At 44.1% G+C, this 19,856-nt stretch overlaps 1 protein-coding gene across 8 annotated transcripts in view; it reads right to left on the bottom strand.

Moving 5' to 3' along the window:
- The window catches only part of LOC307045471 (uncharacterized protein), a 201,430-nt gene that overhangs the window by 80,875 nt on the left and 100,699 nt on the right, over window positions 1-19,856 (bottom strand). For all 8 annotated transcript variants that reach the window (XR_013809929.1, XR_013809930.1, XR_013809931.1 and 5 more), the window contains one exon: window positions 19,343-19,401. Coding sequence is in view for 4 of the 8 variants with exons in the window: in XM_079691153.1 (XP_079547279.1) it covers window positions 19,343-19,401 (59 nt within the window). In the remaining 4 variants the exon portion in view is untranslated. The remainder of the gene's footprint in view (window positions 1-19,342; window positions 19,402-19,856) is intronic.

Genomic DNA, 19,856 nt, shown 5'->3' on the forward strand with positions numbered 1-19,856 from the left:
CTTTCCTAAAAATGTAATCATACACATGCACCTTCTTCATGTTCTTATCTCTGAAAAGTATTCCCATCTTCAATCCAGCACAAGGGGAACATCTGTTAGGCATTGCTAAAGTTGTATGACTCTCACTCTTCTTAGCCTGAGGCTTCAACCCCAAGCCATGTAGCATCGGACCCTTTCACTGTAAGGCTGTAAAAGCAAGCCGGTTCAGTATAGGAAGTAAACAAAAACAATAAAGGGAAAAGAGCTAGAAACAACACATGAGATGGGAGATAAAGCAGACCAAATAGAGACAGAACAGGTGGAGGGGACATGCACAGATCAGTTCACGAGAGAGAGTGAAGAAAAATGTGTCGTGAAGATCAGTGGAGAAATAGGTTGACTCCTCAGGGGGAGAACATTTTACATTTAGTGAGAGGAGAACATTTATCCTTGCTGGTGAGGTCTGAACACCCCCACCCACCAGAAGTCCCTGCCCCAGAGAGTCTTTTTTAGACTCAAATCGTTCTACTGCCTTGGGAACAAATACGTATAAAAAGACAGAAACAAACATGAAAGTGAGTTATAAAGAAGACATTGCAGTCAAGTTGCCTGATGGAAAGAGACGGATGATAGAAACCATGCTGTTAAAGAGAGAATATAAGGAGTCAGTCAAAGTGAAGCAGAGTGGGAGTGAGAGCAAACGGGGCCCATTTTAAGAGGGCACACTGCGTTCGGCCCCTGTCTCTTAATCCTGGGCGTTTGTCGCGGCTAATTATGGTGGACAAGCCTCTTTATCGAACCTGCTCCTGCCATCGGCATTAGGATGCATGAGCTGCGCCTGTTGTTTTAAACGCTCTCATTAACCACACAAATCAGTGCTGTTGACAGAGTGCTTTTGAATTAAGCGTCTCGCCCCCACCACTGCGCGCCAATGCGTACAGGGCCCAGGACAAGGAGCAATTTATAACACCATTAGCCACACTCGCCGAGGTTACAGGCATCAAAATTGTTCCCGTCTAATTATTCTTAATGGATACAGGGAGGGAGCGACGCTCAGGACAGCTTTTTCATTAGCCCTCAATCAAGAGGGTCGGGGGAGAGAGGGGTGGGCCAAATGTACTGCTCAGGCAAACGGGAAATCAAAAATAATCGTGTTTGCTTTTTTCATAATACAACACGAATGCATAGATGTAGAGAGAGAGGGCTGGAGTGAGGGGAGGGGGGTAGGGGGGTGAGGAGATGCAGAGGGGGGGAAAGAAGCACAGCTCTTGACATTAGAAGGGTTCTTACTGTTGTCTAACGAAAACACAAGCATATTGAGGAGTGACAGTCCACTTGCTTTTACTGCCTCGCCGACTAATGGCAGAGTGAAGTTATGCTGCGTAATAGATTTCCAAGATATGGTTATTGGGTAATGAATGCAGAAATGGGAGTTCAAAAGGAAAACATTTAATTGTTCAGATAGGGAGGCGCTCGTGAGGTTTCGCCAATGTGAACTCATGTGACATTGGTCATTGTTAATGATTATGGAATAGCTGTGGTAAAACTGAATTGTATTAATGAAGCAGCTTGGTATGATAAATAATTTAGTAATGGACAACTAATCATTTCTAACCTCATATCTGTTTTAGCCTGTGGCTGTCCATAACAGTCACCCTAACGAGTCACCCGTTACCAAATTGTGACTACGACTGGTTTAACATTATATCATATAACCAAGGGGCCAATCATTTACCTTCTCTCAGCTATCTCACTTCAAACACCAAGGTACTCTGTGCCGGCAATTAACTTCCCCCAAAGAGTGCTCGATCATACTGTATCTGTCATCTAGCTGTGGCGGCGGGAAGAAACAAGGAGGGAAGCCAAATAGTGAGTGTTAACCATCTTTTTACAAGCCATTAAACGGGAGGACATTACCGCACGGCATAGTCCCTTAACGAGGACTGACATATGCGAGGGAGGCAGTTAGCACCTAACATTAAGACGCGGCGGCCCACTGATGAGATGGGACATTGTCCATGGGGGAGGTATCAGCGTTAATTAGGGGATAATCGTCTGCGCTCTACATCTCCACTCACCACCGTAACCACCACCTTCTCCCCCCGCCTTGAAGATGATATGGTAAAGGCAAAGGGGGGGTGCATAGTTCATTTGTAGACAGTCTAATTTGCCGCTGCTATAACAGTAGAGATTACTGTCTGTGGGAAGGAAGGAGAACCAGCTGGCAATACCTACCAGAGTAATGCAGTACATTCATCGCTTTCCTTCTGCACTTTATACTAGTCCTTCTTTTATTACAGTATCAGTAATAATTTCATGACTTCACCACAAAAAAAGCAATAATAAAACAAAAACAGTTAATTCCTTACACTGAAGGAAACTACATTGCTTATATCTGTTGGTTATATTACTCATATTCAAAACAGTGCACCAAAGAGGGTTTCTTTTGTACGGAACCCAATTTGTGAGAGTAATATAGTGAGAGCAAAACATAACAATATGAGCATCGGTGAAATAATAAGCAATCCTGGTTCACTGACGATTCATTCGATGCTCAGGAAAACTTCACTGGAGCCCAAACATCCGAGACCATTAGCAAAGGCATAGAGCATTTAATTGATCTATTTTTAAAAGGACAGAGTGCAGTTTTGCAGTGGTAAGGGAGTGGACTGGTCGTATATGATGGAAGCAGGGCACATGGCAAAGTCTCCCAGGCCGTCTTCTCAAGCCTGCAGGGCATCTGAGGGCACTGAGAGAGACAGAATCGGACTAAGCATCCCTCGCGCTGCCCAGTTTGGCCTATAGCACTTTGTGTCACAATCGAGAAACAAAAGAGGAGCACATGCTAGAGCGCACACCGTTTGCACATATGTGGCCATGTAATGAGTTCGGGATGGAACTGTGAGAAAGTAAGGAAGTCGGTAGGCAGCACTAACATTGAAGAATAAAAATGGATGGCACTGAGAACATGCAGGTTTTGGAGGATTTATCCCCCGAAAATCATACTTTTCTTTCACCAATAGGCTTTTCCTTCATCTAAATCACCGGTGTTAACTGGACCAGGATAACATGCTCCTCCCCCATTCCCATAAAGCCCCTGGGCCAAAGTGATGTACGTTGCTGGACAGGCCAAAATCATGCCTTCCAGCAGAGCTAGCCAATCAGGTTGAATTATACTCTCTGGGAGCCGGAGCGACATGTCAGGGGATATTCCGGTTGGACACAGCAAAGCTTACTTCGTGTGGTCAGCCAGTGCCCTGGAGACAAATGCCTAAACTTCCACATGTGATAGGTTGGCGAAAAACGTCCATCTCTTTCAATAGCCACAGGTAATGGACGGTTAGTAGAAGTGAACCTATGTAAATCTACTTTAACAAGAAATGTAAACCGTTCAGCTTTACTTGTATTTAAGCTAGATTTATCTAAATTCATCACATGTGAAATCTTGTGGTTCCACAGAATCCATAGTGTGTTTTTTTTCTGTATAGTATTACAGGAAATATGCATTGAAGGTCTTACCAGTGTTATGGTGGATTGAACAGGGTTTTGATGAAAGAAAAAAAAATGGATGGATATAGAAGATAATCAAGTATACAAGAAATAAAAGCAGCGATTCAGCCATGCAGACAACTAATGGTTTTATCTGTGCACAGCTTAGAAAACAGAAGAAAGAAGCAAAAGGCGTAAAAGCATGGTAATTAAGTGTGACTAAAAGACAACGATAAGCAGTGATTAATATTCGATTAAAGCCAGAGGAATTTCCTTTTAAACTAATTAAGCGTTTATTAATCCGATTTGTAACCCCTGAAGTGTCACAAAATATGCTGAATGCCAAATTAAATTGGCTTCGCACAATAGTTATCAAAGAAACGTTTCCACTTCTGTACAGTTTCCCAACAGCTCGTTCAACAGTCACGGGCAGACGGGCCAGATAAAGGCATTCACCTATTGCACACAACAATCCCAATAAAGGTCTGATGATGTCTGTCAGCTAACCACCAACTTTTCACATCAAGGCTTTAGCGCCAAGCAGCACAAAAGAGTCAGACTGAGGGTTGAATGTCATTCTGTAGCACCTTGAAGCAGACAAAGGTGGTTCAACAGAATCAGTGGATACAGACAGGAGATAAGAACAGAACAAATACAAGGACGTGTACCTGCAGTAGTCTTAAAACCATTTCATAACACTTACAGCACAATTATTAATACTCATTATGCAGTTTTTTATGAACTTAAAGTGGCCTTGCATGCACATTCAAGTCTGGGTAACATTTTTAATATACTGTAGGAATATGTCTAACTGATGAGCAAAAGCTGTAATACTGGACTTCACCCTATCTGCCTGAGCTCAAACTGATATTTATACTAAAATGCACTTCTGGGGTCAACAGCTCTGTGTCTATGAAGAGAGATTATGTGATGGTGTGAAGCTTCAATCGTAAAGTTCTTAACTACAACTAGCTGTCTAAAAAAACAAACAAGTAATGGATACAACCAGATTGATGTGAGGAGGTTGGTGGCCTTTTTTAGGTAAAATACCGCAGCTTCATGATAAGTCTTAAACATTTGGACAATAAAGACACAACAGGTGTCATCTTTGTGTAGACAGCAGCCTGCAGTGATTTCTGAACAAATAGGGTGATGCATTTGTATTTTGTTTAGCAAGTTCAACATTTTAGAACAAGTATTTTCTCTTAGCTTCTCCTCACTAGTGGCAACGGAACCAGATTTAATCAAAGGCTTGCTTTTTAATAACTTGATGGATGCTTGTGCTCTGAGTTAAATTGGAGGACAGCTGACACTGTCAATGCATGTTAATGCTTGTTGCTGGGTTAATAAGTAGTGCAACAGTTTGTCAGGCTGTATGATCAATGTGTTGCTGATCGAAAAGCGGAGTGTTGAGCTGTATGGAGTTTCAGTGGTGGACTTGGAAACAGCTGCAAAATGGTTGTAAATGATGTTCGAATAGGATGAGAGAATAATCAAGATTTAAATATTTTGTTATTTATTATTTCTTAATTTTTTTTTTTTTAAAAGCGTCAAATAACGTATTATTCACACATAATGTAGCACGTGGTTTATTTATTTGTATTAGATGGCTGATGAATTATTTTATCCAACTAACGTATTTATTTATATAGTTATATTTAGTTACAAAGTGACACAAATCTCAATCACACACTACCATATAAACGTATAAAGGATTGATATTAAGGTTACCACACTCACCACTAAAGTCCGATAAGTTTACTGGTTACTTAGATTTGAATAACTTTTAACAATTTCCGTTCAAGATGCAGTAGGGAAAATAATAAAGTGCAGAAAGCATATATGGAAATAAAATAAAGTGTGCATAACTCTGGAGTCCATGATTTTTTCCCCCTTGCGTGCTCTTTAATCTCTTCTCCTCCCTGTAATGTGTGTGTGTGTGTGTGTGCGTGTGTGTGTGTGCGTGCTTGCGTGCGTGCGTGCGTGTGTGTGTGTGTGTGTGTGTGTGTGTGTGTGTGTGCGTTTGTGTCTGTGTGTGCATCTGTGTGTGGTTGTGCAATGCGGTCATGAGGCCTGACAGGGCACTCCGGGGGGCACAAACCAGTGCCACGTCCATCCGCTGCACTCCGCACAATGCCACGCCATGTCCTGACAGGGTCCCGCTATCCCCTTCTGCGTCATTTAACACAACTTTCCCAGGCTCCCCAGACGAGTGAAGTCCAGACACACAACGACACGTTAAACACTGCTCATATGTCTTGTCGAGTCTACTCTCAGCTGTTCACTGCCTGACCCTTTATGTCTTCCAAGTCAAATGGTATTCAGTTTAAGTTCAGTCCACACAACTGTCTTCTTTAACACTGAAGGTCCAGATCATGATATAAATCAAGCCACATTTTAGTTTAACCTAGTTTCTTAATCTGATCTTTGTGGGAATTATTTTGTGTTAAACTTTTCAATTCTTCACCTCATTGATTCTCTAGTCACACCGCTATCTCAGTTCCTCTTCTCTCCCTACCTTTGACAGTTTCCTGTAAAACAACCCTGATCCTCAGCATAAGCTCTCTGTCTCTGCTATCCGCTGAGCTTCCCTGCCTGGCCTCCATCTCCAAGCTCCCTTTCCCCATGGCTCTCTCATCTCCCTGCCCTGCTTGACAGCTTCATCTGATCCACAGGACTTTTAGCTAGAATATCTGGCATTCTACCCGACCCACAGGACTCTAAATCCCACGGTTCATCCTCTTAGGGCTACCTTGCTCCAGCTTTCTCCTCCATCTGGCTCTCAATGTGTGGCAAAGAGTTGTCGTTTCACTCCTGACTTGAGAACAGGTAAGGCTCACAGGGTTAGCTCGCCTGTTCCCGCAATCCTGTAATACTTGGACACATAAGAAGAGGCACATGATTGCATCCTTCATTGGCAGGAAATGGTGTGTCCCCATGTAAAGCGCATAGGATTTCCTAACTGCACATATATATTCATGAAGGAAGAGTTGTTTTTCAAGAAACAGAAGCCATCCTTACATTGACCACATCGAGAGAAAGGAAAAGGTAAAGTGGGATTTGATACACTGCATAAGTTTCCAACGTTTTAAAGTCTAAACTTGAAGTTATATACAAGCCGGTGTTGATAAAAAAAACTGGTGTTGAAGTACCTAACAGAAGCAGAATGGATATTTCAAACTCGAAAACTGATATTTTAGCAAACACTTACATTATGTTATCATTAAATGCCAACATTTTCAAATACTCACAATACTGAATGGCAACTATATTATGGTTAAGTTATGTTATGGTAATGGTAATGGAAAATGAACTATGGTAACGGTTATTGTTTAAAAAAAGGAAAATAGTGACTGATTATCTCAAACACACCTATCCATCACCCTGACACACATTACATTAAGGACAACCCTTACTGCTGTGAATTGGTGTACATTTAGAGGTCCAAATTATTTCAATATAGAGAAGGGATGCTAAGCAGATATCAACACTTTGTCACTTCCTACCAAGAATAATTATTGGGGATTTAACCGAGCTGATAGGAGAACTACAGCATACGCAATTTTTCTTGAAAGTTTAAGTATGCATTTTGTAAGTGTATTGGGATAGTTTACCCTTCACAATAGTTATATATTTGAAAGGGGGAGTTAGAAGGGCTGAGATAGGGACTGACCCCAAGAACATTGGCTATACCAGCTCTACAGAATGAGCTATTCGGGGGGCCACGGTATGTTAAAATGAAAGAGTCTTCTTCCAAGTGTAAAACTGTAAGGAGAAAAATCCTACAAGTTTGTAAAGTCACTCCAGGACAGGGGAGCATAATTGCCGCTTAATATACAAAGACAGCGACAGAGATCACATTGCTTGGGCTGGCCAACTCCTCCCCCTCCTGGTCAGCTACACATACCCCCCTCCCATCCAAACACACTCTCTCCATCTCTCTCACGTACAGACACACACAGCCCCCCGCCTTTTTTAAGCTAGACAGCGAGGATCCCCACTGCCCCTAAGCCCCTGTTAAAACCACTCCTCACCTCCCATGTCACTGGGCCATGTCTGTCATTTTGAATCCGCCCATCCTTTCCCGCTCTCGCACAGAGGGCCAAGAGGTTAATAGGGACCGAAACAATAGTCCAGTGCAGACACAACAAACAATGGCCCGTGGGAGCAGTTTGCCTACGGGCTGCAGCATCTCCCACCATGTTTCTCTATCTGCCTTTCCCCCCTCTTTATCCCCATCTCTCCCTCTTTTTTCTCCCTCTCCCCCTCTGACAATCCCTGCCAATATCCTTGTGTCCTGGACAGTCGTTTATACCTATTTGCAAGGTTAATTGCCATTTCATTGGCTGCTATTTATATTTTAAAAAGCCCTGTTAGGAGACTAATAAAGTGACTGTGAAGATGCCGCAGAAAGGTAATTACCACATACGGTTAACAGTCGGGTGGTGTAAAGTGAAGGGGATGTCGCATTGTCATTTCAGTGGCAGAGTTGAGCGTAATTGTTTCTCTCTGCTGGTGTTGGGAGGGTGATAGGGAATGGAAAAAGCTGTTAAACATCCAGTTAGAAAGGTGTGTGAAGCAATGAGCAGGGAGGCACCAGGTCCTGGAGGAGCAGTGTTATGTATGTGATGTGTACAGTATGTGTTTCTTTCCAAATCCATTTGACCTCACAGGTTTAATTAAATCCAATTCCTTATACACCTTAATCACGATGTATTACAAAAGAGAAGGGAACAAGTAATTGTTCATGAAAACAAAAATCTGAAGACACCAGTAATTGACAAGTTGATTCAAATAATCAATAGTCATTGTGTTCCTGTAAGGAAAACACATTTCATATACTGAGCAAATGATTGTAATACTTGTAATCATATTCAATACAAATCTCTGTATGTTTTGTGAATGATAAGAGCGTAAAACTATTAGAGACCAACTTTAACAACAGTCAGGCATTTTTTAAACTTCAACACAATTGCATGAACTGCACATGCACACAAAAACCGTACATACACACCAACAAGTATTTCTCAAAATGTTCAAATACTCATGCACACTCTTTGACATACTAAAGTTTCCGTTTAAATTACCTTCATGTGACACTGGGGAAAAATATGTATGTTTGTGTTCAAATATACACCAAGAGGCCACTGAAGCCTATCATGTTTATCACATGATATTTTCTTTTTTACATAACAGGCCTATAATAAACACAAATAGCATTAAAAACAACACACCAAACAATCTTACATTTAACATGTTTTACTTTGTTAGAGAACACCACATTTTTATATATGCCAGAAATACATTTCAGAAACCGATGTGTAGCCCTTTTTATGACGACACTGCTTTTATGATTATGCGAAGTAGACAGAGCCCAGACAGTGTGAGAACAGCAGAAGACAGAGAGAGGGGAGAGGTGAGAGAGGGAAGATGGAGAAGAATACAATGAAGTGGCTTAGCAGGCTGAGGCTTCCCAAATCCTTCCAAGCGCCCATACGGCGAGCTGAGGCAGAGAAAGAGTCAACTCTCTGCCTTCTGTTTGCTCAGCAACCCAACGCGGCAGGGAGGCAACGGTGAGAGAGAAAAGGGGCAAATGTGTCAGGCGGGAGGGATGATATACTAGGCGGGTGTAGGGATACAGATGGGGTCGAAGGAGGTCACGTTGTTGATTTTGTTCTCTATTTTTCGTCTGCTCCGCTATTCCATGCATCCCTTGTTCTCAAAACTCACCCCGTAACTGCACACACACACACACACACACACACACACACACACACACACACACACACACACACACACACACACACACACACACACACACACACACACACACACACACACACACACACACACACACACACACACACACACACACACACACACACACACACACACACACACACACACACACACACACACACACACACCTACAAGAACATATGTACCAATCCTCTGGAACCCCCAGAGAGAAGTGATCAGGGGGTGTCCCCTTCAAATACATCCCCCAACCCCCCCCCCCTCACTTATTCTGCTCTGCCATAGCGTTTTGTCAGAGTCAGCAACAAAACGGACAGTCAAGAAAAAAAGATAGGGAGAAAAAAAAAAGTGTATCGATTAGCCTTCAGAGCTCCACGTGGGCCACTTTCATCGATTAGGAACGAGAGAGCAGTAGAGCACCAGCCATGGTTCTCCTCTCCCTCCCTCCCTCCCTCCCTCCCTCCCTCTCCTTCTGTCTCTCCAGGGTCCTTTGTCCATGAAGAGAGCGATATAATGGCCCTTTGAGAGGGAGTGAAGGAGGGAGGCAGAAGACGGAGGAGAGAGGCAAGGGACAAGATGGAAAGGGGGGAGGAGGCGAGTGACGGCTGTGGCGTCTAGAGCCGGATAGGGGAGTTCAGGCCTTGCGGCATGGGGGGAAGTGTACGGGATGGCGGTCGAAGGGGGGAGGGGGGGGGGGGGGGGGGGGGGGGGGGAGGTAAAGAAAGACACCAAGGCGAGAAGAGAAAGTCTCAATGACAAAAGGTCGGGGCAGCTGGGCTTAGGGCGACGGGGACCAAAGGGAGCAGCGGGATAATCTGCTAAAGCCCAGAAAGGAGAGATTCAGCATGCGCGCCACCCTCGTAGGGCCTAAGAGCAAATTTGCACATAAATAAGGAGCCAACTTTGCTTTGAACGGGAGGTCGAGGGAGAAAGCATCAGACAGAGGGAGAGAGAGATACAGAGCTAAAGGGCTGGAGCCACAGCTGCCTGCTGGCGGGTCGCAACTGGACCAAGACAAAGTTCAGCATTTCAAGCTCCGCAAGGGACGACTTTACTTTCCCTCTCATGTTTGAAAAAGTAAGCAAAGATATTTATCATTTATTCTCCCCTGCTCCACCTCCAGTTTTTTCTTCCTCTCCTTAGCTCCCAGGCCCAGAGCTTTTCTTAGTTTTGCCCTCAAAGACTCCTCTGTCTTCTCTGTCGACATCCCTGGGCTCAGGGGACGAGTGTGTGTGTTTTTAAAGGCTGCAGGCTTTGTTCTGACTGCCGCTCACCTCTGAGATACCAAGTCATTAACGGCCACATACAAGGGCAGTGCACAAACACAGGGAAACACACTAACAACCATAAAAAGGAAGTGTGTGCACAGGTCATAATTAAGAGTTGCACTAATTCAAGCATATAACGCGTATGCAAACGTACCAAACTGTCAACATACACTAAGAAATATAACTATCAGCTGACTGGCTCTGAATCAATCACTCAGTTGTTGACTCAATACTTAAAAATCCCCTTCAACTGCCTTGCCTTCATCTGTATCTTCCCTTCATGACTCACCATGGATTAACAGGATCAATGACTCCACCTGAGTTCAGCTGATAAGTCGACGCCATGTAAAGTTCAGTTGTTCCTCACAAAAAAAAAACATACACCCTCACAATGGCATGATGTTTATGAATGTAAGTTCAGAGAGTTTAAAGTTTCAAATGTACTGAATTTGAATCACGATATGCAGACGCTTTACAGTCTTGATTGGATTGAAAAAAAAGGTTTGAAACACTCGCAATAACCACTTGTGTGTCACCTGCAGAGAGTTCAAGTTTAATTCTTGGTTATGTTGTATTGAGGCACTTACTGTATCACTCGTACTTCTGGAAAATATATAAAACCGTTTCTAATAATGTGTTAACATCAAACATTTTCTGCATTAATTATGGCTTCCTTTTGAACCAGGTATGCAGAGCTTGAAGAGGTGCTTATGGGGGATGAGGGGAGAGAGGAGTGATTCAAGAATGAGTTGAGCTGCTGCAGGTACTTATCGATCAGCCTTGGAAGTTATGAACTAGCTGTCATTTCCCTTTCATGAACAGCTCAATAGGTATTGACTGCAGATGAAAAGCATGTGCTAGTATGGCCGGCCTTAAGGACGGGACAAAAAAAAAGAGACAGGAGGACCGCATATGGGCCCTTGACATGCACAGTCATCAGTGCACGCAGATGGACACACAAAGACTGAGCCCAGACAATAAATTCACACCCATGCACCATGCTACACAGGCAAACATCCAAACCCCTGTGAACACGCACAACACAACCAGGAGCACATACATCTGGATAAGTGGCCTGGCGTGGTTCGAGACGTGATGAGATCACAGTAAGAACACATAGTCATGTGGAGGGAGAACAGGAGGGGAGATAAAGACGGGATTGGAAATGGGGGGCAAGGCGGGGGAGCTTGGCGGACAGAGGTGTATAGATGAGCGGCACTGTGGGAGAGTGGGGGATTTGTTGAGGTGGCGTGTGGCCACGTCACTGCGTGCAAGACCTGGAGCTGTTGTGTTTGCAGCCAGTGGACATTGACAGGCATGTGTCGCCCACAGAGCACCATCCAGATCACAGACGCCCTACAAGGCGCAGATGAAGGGAGGGCTTTGGGCCTCCCTAATCCCGGCTCATCCGTGTTCCATGTTCTGCGGCTTCCAACCATGCTTAGCGGAATTTCACGCCGGAGTCTTTCTGCAAACCTAAAACCAGCGCGCTACACTAAAAGGATAAGGCCGGGTGGCAATAGGATGAGCAACCTTTTGTCACTGACAGCCACCACTTTGTCTCTTTTGACCGTGGTGAACACAGTCTTTCTCTGCAATCCCCTTTTACTTCTTCTTTTCAATACTAGTCTTTGATCACATTTTAGTCTGTGGCTTTTTTAGTTTTGCACAGACATTTGTTTACTTTCTCAAATGATATCCAACCTTACTTCTCTATATCTATCGCAGACTAGTTCGCTAAAGAGAAACCATCTCATTGGTTGTCCTTGAGTGTAGCCAGAAGAACGGTCTTTGTGCAGACATGAGGCTCAGACATAGGGTGGGGGTAAAGAATGGTTTTAAAGAAAATCAAAAAAGGCATAAAGGAAGTAAAGTAGATAGCAACCTCCCCCAGCGATCTACTTTGCTGAACAACAGCGCCCACAGAAAAGGAATCGCAGTTTGAATTGCTGCCATGCGATGCCAGCTGATGCCATCCCTCTAACAGAGACACAGGCACATTGCTGCCGGCGCAATGGGAGCAAATCCACACCAGAACTAAGTCTCCCTGAAGAATGGTAAAGCAGAAAAACAACAACTAAGCATGTTAGTTTCACCTCCACGAAGATGCATGTGTGTTGGCAGGGGAATGAAAGATGAGTGGCCCTTCGCAGAAGCTAGACAATTACAACGGAGCAGCACTGTTGTGTGCTGCACAAATAACGCCTCCCCAGGAATCACCAGTGATAGGAAGCAAATGTGAAAGCTGCCATTTGATTTTTTTGTGATGAGCAGAAGAATGTGGGTATTTACTGCATGTTATCTCCAAACCCAAACACATTAGGGGCTATTCAACACATTGAGGGTTGAATCTTTCAGCCCATTCATTCTGGGCATTTTCATCATTCCATTTGTCTTAAGGGCAATTTCTCCTCTTTAGATTGGTTTTGTTTCAACAAAGTCTGAAAATCTGCATGATGAAATCCTTCACTATAGCTGAAATCCTATAAGGAATCCACCATTAGTTTAAAATCACCCAGTTTATCAGTTATGTATGTATGCCAGCAAAGGGACACAATGCAGCGTATTGCAGACCCCAAATCAGGCTGATCTGACAACAGAACATTTTGCTGTTTGAGAGCCTCAAGTTACCTCCCAGTAGCCTACTCACACATCCTAATTACAAGATAGATAGGCCTATTCTAGCAGTATAGTGTGATCGCTAGCCTGTCTCCGTCTCTGTGCTTAGGCATACAGCCGACTGCTGAGCAGTTTACTTCAGCTTTGATAGCAACAGCATCAACAGCAGGACCTAATGGGGTGCATGACCGAGAGATCTGAGCACAGGCCTTCCATATGCATCTCCCCACTGCATCACAAATCTCATGCAGCATTACCATGGGCCTGGGAGAGAGGGGTAAGCTACGCTACGCTGGCAAAGTTCAGTCACGTAGCATCACAGTAAATGGGATTTTTCAAATGTGTGTGTGCATGTGCATTCTTGTGTACGTGTGTGCAAAATGTGAGCACACCCTCATTGGGTTTGTAATTTGCGGAAGCTTCGCTAGTGTGTGTTTGAATTTCTTCTGTGTGAATGTGGGACTGAATGTGTGTGTGTGTGTGTGTGTGTGTGTGTAGAATATCATTATGCGTATGCATGTTTGTAACAGCCTCTGTGCAAGTACATGGCGAGATGTTGTTTACTGCCTCTTTGGCGGCTAGACTGCATGACGACAGCCAACACCGAGGGGGGGGTAAAATAGCGAATGGGTGAGGGGAGACAGCGCCAGGGTTATATAGCGGCTAACTGGGGAGCTGTTAAGTTTTATGTTAATTGAAGGGGCTTACACAGAACTCTATTGACAGTTAACATGCCCTTCAAGGTGTTCTTTGTGGTTCAGCACTTCTGTCAAGACAGAGGCAGTCATTTTGCTTCACCTTTATTTATATGCTTGACTACTCAGAACATTATGGAACACTGTGGGGCCCAGTAATAGATGTAGGAGGGGGGCAGGTGTGCGTATGGGAGGTCAGATGCCTCACAGATAACCCAACCAGGTTTCTGGGCCCTCTGTGAGACATCCAATGGCTGTCCAACACGGGGTAACTAGAGGTAAGGGCAGAATAGCAAATAATAATTTAATAGATTTTTTCTGGATATGCAAACCTGACAAGATGAGAGGAAGAGGAAGACAGATACAAAAGATTTTGGTATGAAGTTGTATGTATTCAAAGGGTAATACTTGAAATATAACCTCCTTTGACCTCTGTAACAATCACTACACATGTTGACCTAGATACAAATAATACTGACAGAATTGTGCATGTCCTTGTCTACATGTTTGAATCAAAGAAGCATATTTCATTTGAATTCATCAACACACTTGAAGACTGTTTTGATAAGCGGGGTGTGAGTGTCACTGCCATTTCATGTCTAATTGGTTGGGCATACGTCTCTAGACAGGAAAAGACAGGGTTTCCCAGTCGAAGATCAGAGGGCTCAAATACCAGCCCAGTCTTCCATCAAGCCACCAAGGTCACCTGTCACTTAGCACCCCTCGACCACTGTGCATGTTTGATTTGGTTGACACATTAACAGACAACTGTGACATTTAGTTGTGGATACAAAGAAGACTATGCCCTTTAAACTCCGTCTTCACTCTCAACAACCCCTTGATTCTGCCGGAGCAGCAACAGGGCATGTTTTAAAAGTGTAATCGCCAATTAGTAAGTGATTAAAAATGCATTGGAATCAATTAGTATTTAACATACGGTGAAGTTAAACCCCATACCGCAGTAGCCTCTGTTGCTGTACCGCCACCCTACAACCTATTAATCAAATACATGTAAATCTCATTATGCAACCACCAAATTAGCATCAGCACTTTTGTGCTAAACGGAAATAAGGAGGCTCTGATACTCCTAACATTGTCATTTTCAGTCAATAAGACAAGAGAGAGTGGCCAGTGAAAGGACAGTGATGAAGTACAAAAGGGATAGAATGAAGTCACTATGCTAATATTAGCTTGGTTGAGAAATGTCAAGCAAGTGAGGTGCGCTACATGGCTGCAGCTAATCATTTAGGTTAATTGAGGTTTCAAAAAACCAGGGTAGATTCTCCCTCTCTGCTCCATGTGGCTGCTCCCCCACAAAGCCTACATGTGAAAGAAGTGACAGGGAGGTACCCACTCTAATTCTGTAACCCACTATTATCACGGTATGACCTACTACTAATTGGAGGAATTGCCATTTGATGTTGCAGGCTAAAGTGGGCAAGGTTAAACATGTATTCCCACACCCCTCGTACATAAACGGATAAAACAGCCTCATAACTAGCTGACTTTTGGGGATGAATGGTTAACTTGTCGATGGGACAGCAAAGTCCCTCTAATCACTGGGTCTTTCTCAGAGTCTATTTTGCCACCTTTTTGTTCACCTATGTGCCCTGGTCAGGTTGGCAAATCAATGACACAGAGTTCAAAATGTGTGTGTCTTTGACCCTAAAGTGCCCGACCACAATCCCAGCATACACTCTACTCCACTGTGCCACAGGACCCCGAGAGCATGCAGAAACCTGCTCGTTGTGCAATAAAGATGATTTAGCACTTTAACTCCACCTGCCCACCACCACTCTTAGGTTTGCGTGCCTTTTGATTAATACCGGGCCAGGAGGGATTTATTGTATGGGGGATATTTGCCTCAGCGATTTAATAATGGTTGAGGAGGAACACAATTAATCAGAGGGGGTACACACATACCCCCTTCTAAAAAAAAGAGGGGGAAATTAATGACTATGAATATGTATATTTGTTTGTGAGATGTGGTCTACATTGTGTGCATTAGTGCATACAGTGCTCAGCAGCGGTCCTGTGTTCAGTGAATAACATCGCCCATTGTGTGCTATGAATATGTATCTTTCTCATGGGTGGCCAGTTGCACCACCATGTGCTGGTGGAACTGTTTATTATTGTGTTTTGATTCAGCATCTTAGGGTCAATCAAACATCTCATCTCCTTGTTGTACACATGTACACACACTGACAAATCGGGAACACACACACATATTGCCACATAGCTTCCTCTTCCCTTCCCATGTGGAGCAAATATGCTCTCAGGCTCCTGCAGGTATGGGAACCTCCCTCCCGCTCTCATAATCATGTACGAGCAGCCTGGCACTATAGAAAAATAATGATGTGCCGTCCTGTTGGCTCATTTATCAGCATGTTTTACAACAGGCGCCGGGTGGAAGTAATTAAACTCTGCCATCATTACAATGAGCCAGGCCCCCCTCTTAATAGACACCCAATGAGACACTAGAGGCCTGCCTGGTAATTGTAGCTCACAACTATCTCTATCTCTCTTTGTGTGTGTGTGTGTGTGTGTGTGTGTGTGTGTGTGTGTGTGTGTGTGTGTGTGTGTGTGTGTGTGTGTGTGTGTGTGTGTGTGTGTGTGTGTGTGTGTGTGTGTGTGTGTGTGTGTGTGTGTGTGTGTGTGTGTGTGTGTGTGTGTCTACAATCCCCTTGTTTCATGCGTGGTTTTAATTAGTGAAGAAACAGAGCTGATAAGCAATTGAAAAAAAAAGAAATGGGTAAGTGAATTAGAGGAAGAAGGTTATGGTCTTTGTTCTGCCGAGTGTCTTTGACCCCTTATTTAACAATGGATGGTAAAATGAATCCATCCGGAAGAAAATGTGGATTGATTGAGACTAAGAACAAACACTATCTCACACAACATTTCATCTGCCATCATCTCAACCAGCAGGCAATTGTTCTTTTTTTAATTTCGTTTTTAGCATCCACACGTAGCAAATCAAGCTCGTCTCCTCAAAGGAACAGAAAAAAGGACAGTGATTAGGAAAAGAGGTTATGAGCCCAGCCATTCGATAAACAGATAAATACCTTCCAAGGCTAATCCTGCACTTATAAGATTTCCCTAATAATCTAATAAAAGCATAAATGGATCTTGTCTGGGGACTCTGCCATCCTAGAGCAATATAGAATGCATAAACTAAGTACAATGTAGAGTCTCCTGCTTTTACAACAATGTTATTAAGAAACTGGCCTCCGAGGCTCAACACTGTAAAACACTCCTTGCTCGCATAAGAATGAACCTCTGCAAATAAAGTGAATTAGGTGGCTGTTGGTTTGGTCAGACTGAGATATTTTAAGCACATTGGTCATACTGATACGGACGATTTTCTCAAGGATACATCGGCTATTAAGATGCCTGATTGGAGATTTACATTAGATCACTGCCAGTTCACTATACGCAGTAGTTTCTGTACCATACCTGCACCATTTAGTATCACTTACAGCTCTAATGGCACAATTACCCTTCACCACCAGCACTAATAGTGGTCTAAGAGAACCTTTTGACGTAGGGCTGATGTTGTGACCCTCGTACATACCCCTACAAACCCCCATCTAGCTCCTACTCCAATGTCTGCACTCAGCCCCTCCAAAGCCCCTGATCTCTAGATATCGATTAGGCCCTCGACCCCAACTGCAACTCCCACTGTCTAACACCAATCCTCCCCCTACTTATCTGAATCCTTCCCTTACCATGCTCTCTCCTCCCATCCTAATCCCATGATAATCAAATAGGCCCGGGCTTGCTCTTCAGCGCTGTACCAATTAGCCAGTACGGGTTTGCGGCTAGTGATAGGGGTACCAGCAGAGGTGGCGGCGGCAAACACAGTAGTATCCAGGGAGGCTGTAAACATCCATTAGCGGTTAACCGTCCCTACTCATTTTTTTCTCCACAAAGCTCTCTCATTAGTGCAGTGAGCCCTGACAGGTAAACAGCACTAATGGGAATGGCCTATCAATAATCGCCTGGTGTGTTAACAGGAAGTGCAAGCAAGGGGACGGAACATGTGGACCAACAGCAATAAAGAAGGGTAAGGGGTTTATCCACTGATATAAACAGCTATAAACATGGGGAGGTGGTAAGTTATTAGTGATGGACGTTGCATTATGTGCTTTGATTATGTTCTTGGTGCTTTGCCGAGAGGCGGTACGAATACACTGCTGCAGCAACAACTAAGCAAAAGAAGCATAAGCCATTTTGGCCAAGGAAAGATCTAAGACGCCGCCTAATAAAATATGATCTGACGTATTCGCAGAGTCACTTTGATGTGACTGTGGCAATGTTGTCATTCCGTTGCCGTGTGTGGGTAAGGGTACTTCAAGGCATGACCTCAGGTGTTTCCAGGAGTGTGTTTTTGTGCGGGTACTGCGAGCCGCAGAATGCCTAACTTCCCTTAGTGTTAATGCTCATACTTTGCTCCACTGACATGAAAAGGAAACTAGAAGGGAGGACCAGGGTGGGACTTAGGAGAAAGAACGAGAGAAGAAGAGAGTGAGGGTATGAAGACTGAGGGGAGAGATGAGAGAGAGATGTTATTTATGTTTGGAGCAGGTTCACGCCGAGTTCACCTTACCATGAGATGTCCCCGGGCGGTGACAACCACACTGCTGATGTGTGTGTCTGTGAGTGTGTGAGTGTGTGTGCGAGCTCATGGAACTGCTTGTAAATACATCCCTACTTGTGTGTTGTTTTATCTTTACATAAAAATGTGTGCATATGTGTGTCTGAACTGAGGGGTCAGCCAGTGAGCAGTAAAGCCTTACAGAGGACAAGGTATCTGGGGTGGATGCACTACATGAGTGTGTGTGTGTGTGTGTGTGTGTGTGTGTGTGTGTGTGTGTGTGTGTGTGTGTGTGTGTGTGTGTGTGTGTGTGTGTGTGTGTGTGTGTGTGTGTGTGTGTGTGTGTGTGTGTGTGTGTGTGTGTGTGTGTGTGTGTGTGTGTCAGGGGCCCATTACTAAGGCTGTGGAGCACTAAATCAGCAGTGCTACTGCAGTGGATAAAGCCAATGATACACGGATTACAGCCACACTCAGTCTCAGCTGCCCGCATTTATCCACAGCCAGACAGATAAAGACACAGCGCATGCACGTGTGTGTGAGTCTGTGTGTGCACGACTGCATATGGGCCCACGCTTGTATGTACATCCGTCTATGTGTGTGTATGCTTGGGAATGCATCTGTGTAGTCTGCTAGGGTGTGTTTGTATGCACCACACACACTTAGTTTCAAGCGTGTACTTCTAACAGAGAGATAGACAGACAGATAGGCAGAGAGAGACATTTAGAGCAAGCGCTAACTGCCATCATCAAGCACAATCCTGTTTGAGCAGTGTCTGTAGCCCGGGGTTGTATGGACTCTAATCCACTGCCAGCCCACTCCAATAAACAACACCTTATCCGTGTTGCACTGAGCCCACATTTACCACTTCAAGTCCCGCCACACAAAAACTCACAGGCACAGCACTAATTTTTCACATAAAAAAATATATTTTTCAAGCTTACCTGGGGATTGAAACTGCAGCAATTCCAGATAAAAGACCGGACTCAGGACATCGGAAGTTCTGAAAGAGAAAGTTCAAATCAAGGGATTAACAGAAATTGTAGGTGACAGTGGGGGCAAGATTGTTGCACAAAGTTAAGCATTTGTAATAATTTCAGAACAGTCTTTATGTCCACATCTAATGTCCAAGTACGATACTGTCTCCAACCTCCAGCCCTCTCCTCCAGCACCAGTTCAGCATTAGACCTCCACTGGTCTAATTACACAGGCTGACCTCCCACAGGTCGCCTGAGTAAAGGCCCCCAAAGATCAATATTCATTCTTTTAGATCTGTCATCCGCTTTTGACACTATCGACCACGTTGTATGTCTGCTCTCCCCCTCTCTGTTCTTTATTCATCTATTTACCCCCCCGCCCCCCCCCATCCCTTACCAACCCCCATATCAGTGGTTGAGTTGTGCTTATATTCACTGGTAAAAAGGGAAGTTTTTCTTTTACATGCTTTCACCAACTTGC

The sequence above is a fragment of the Notothenia rossii genome (genome assembly GCF_949606895.1).
Source record: "Notothenia rossii genome assembly, chromosome: 7".
Classification (NCBI taxonomy): domain Eukaryota; kingdom Metazoa; phylum Chordata; class Actinopteri; order Perciformes; family Nototheniidae; genus Notothenia; species Notothenia rossii.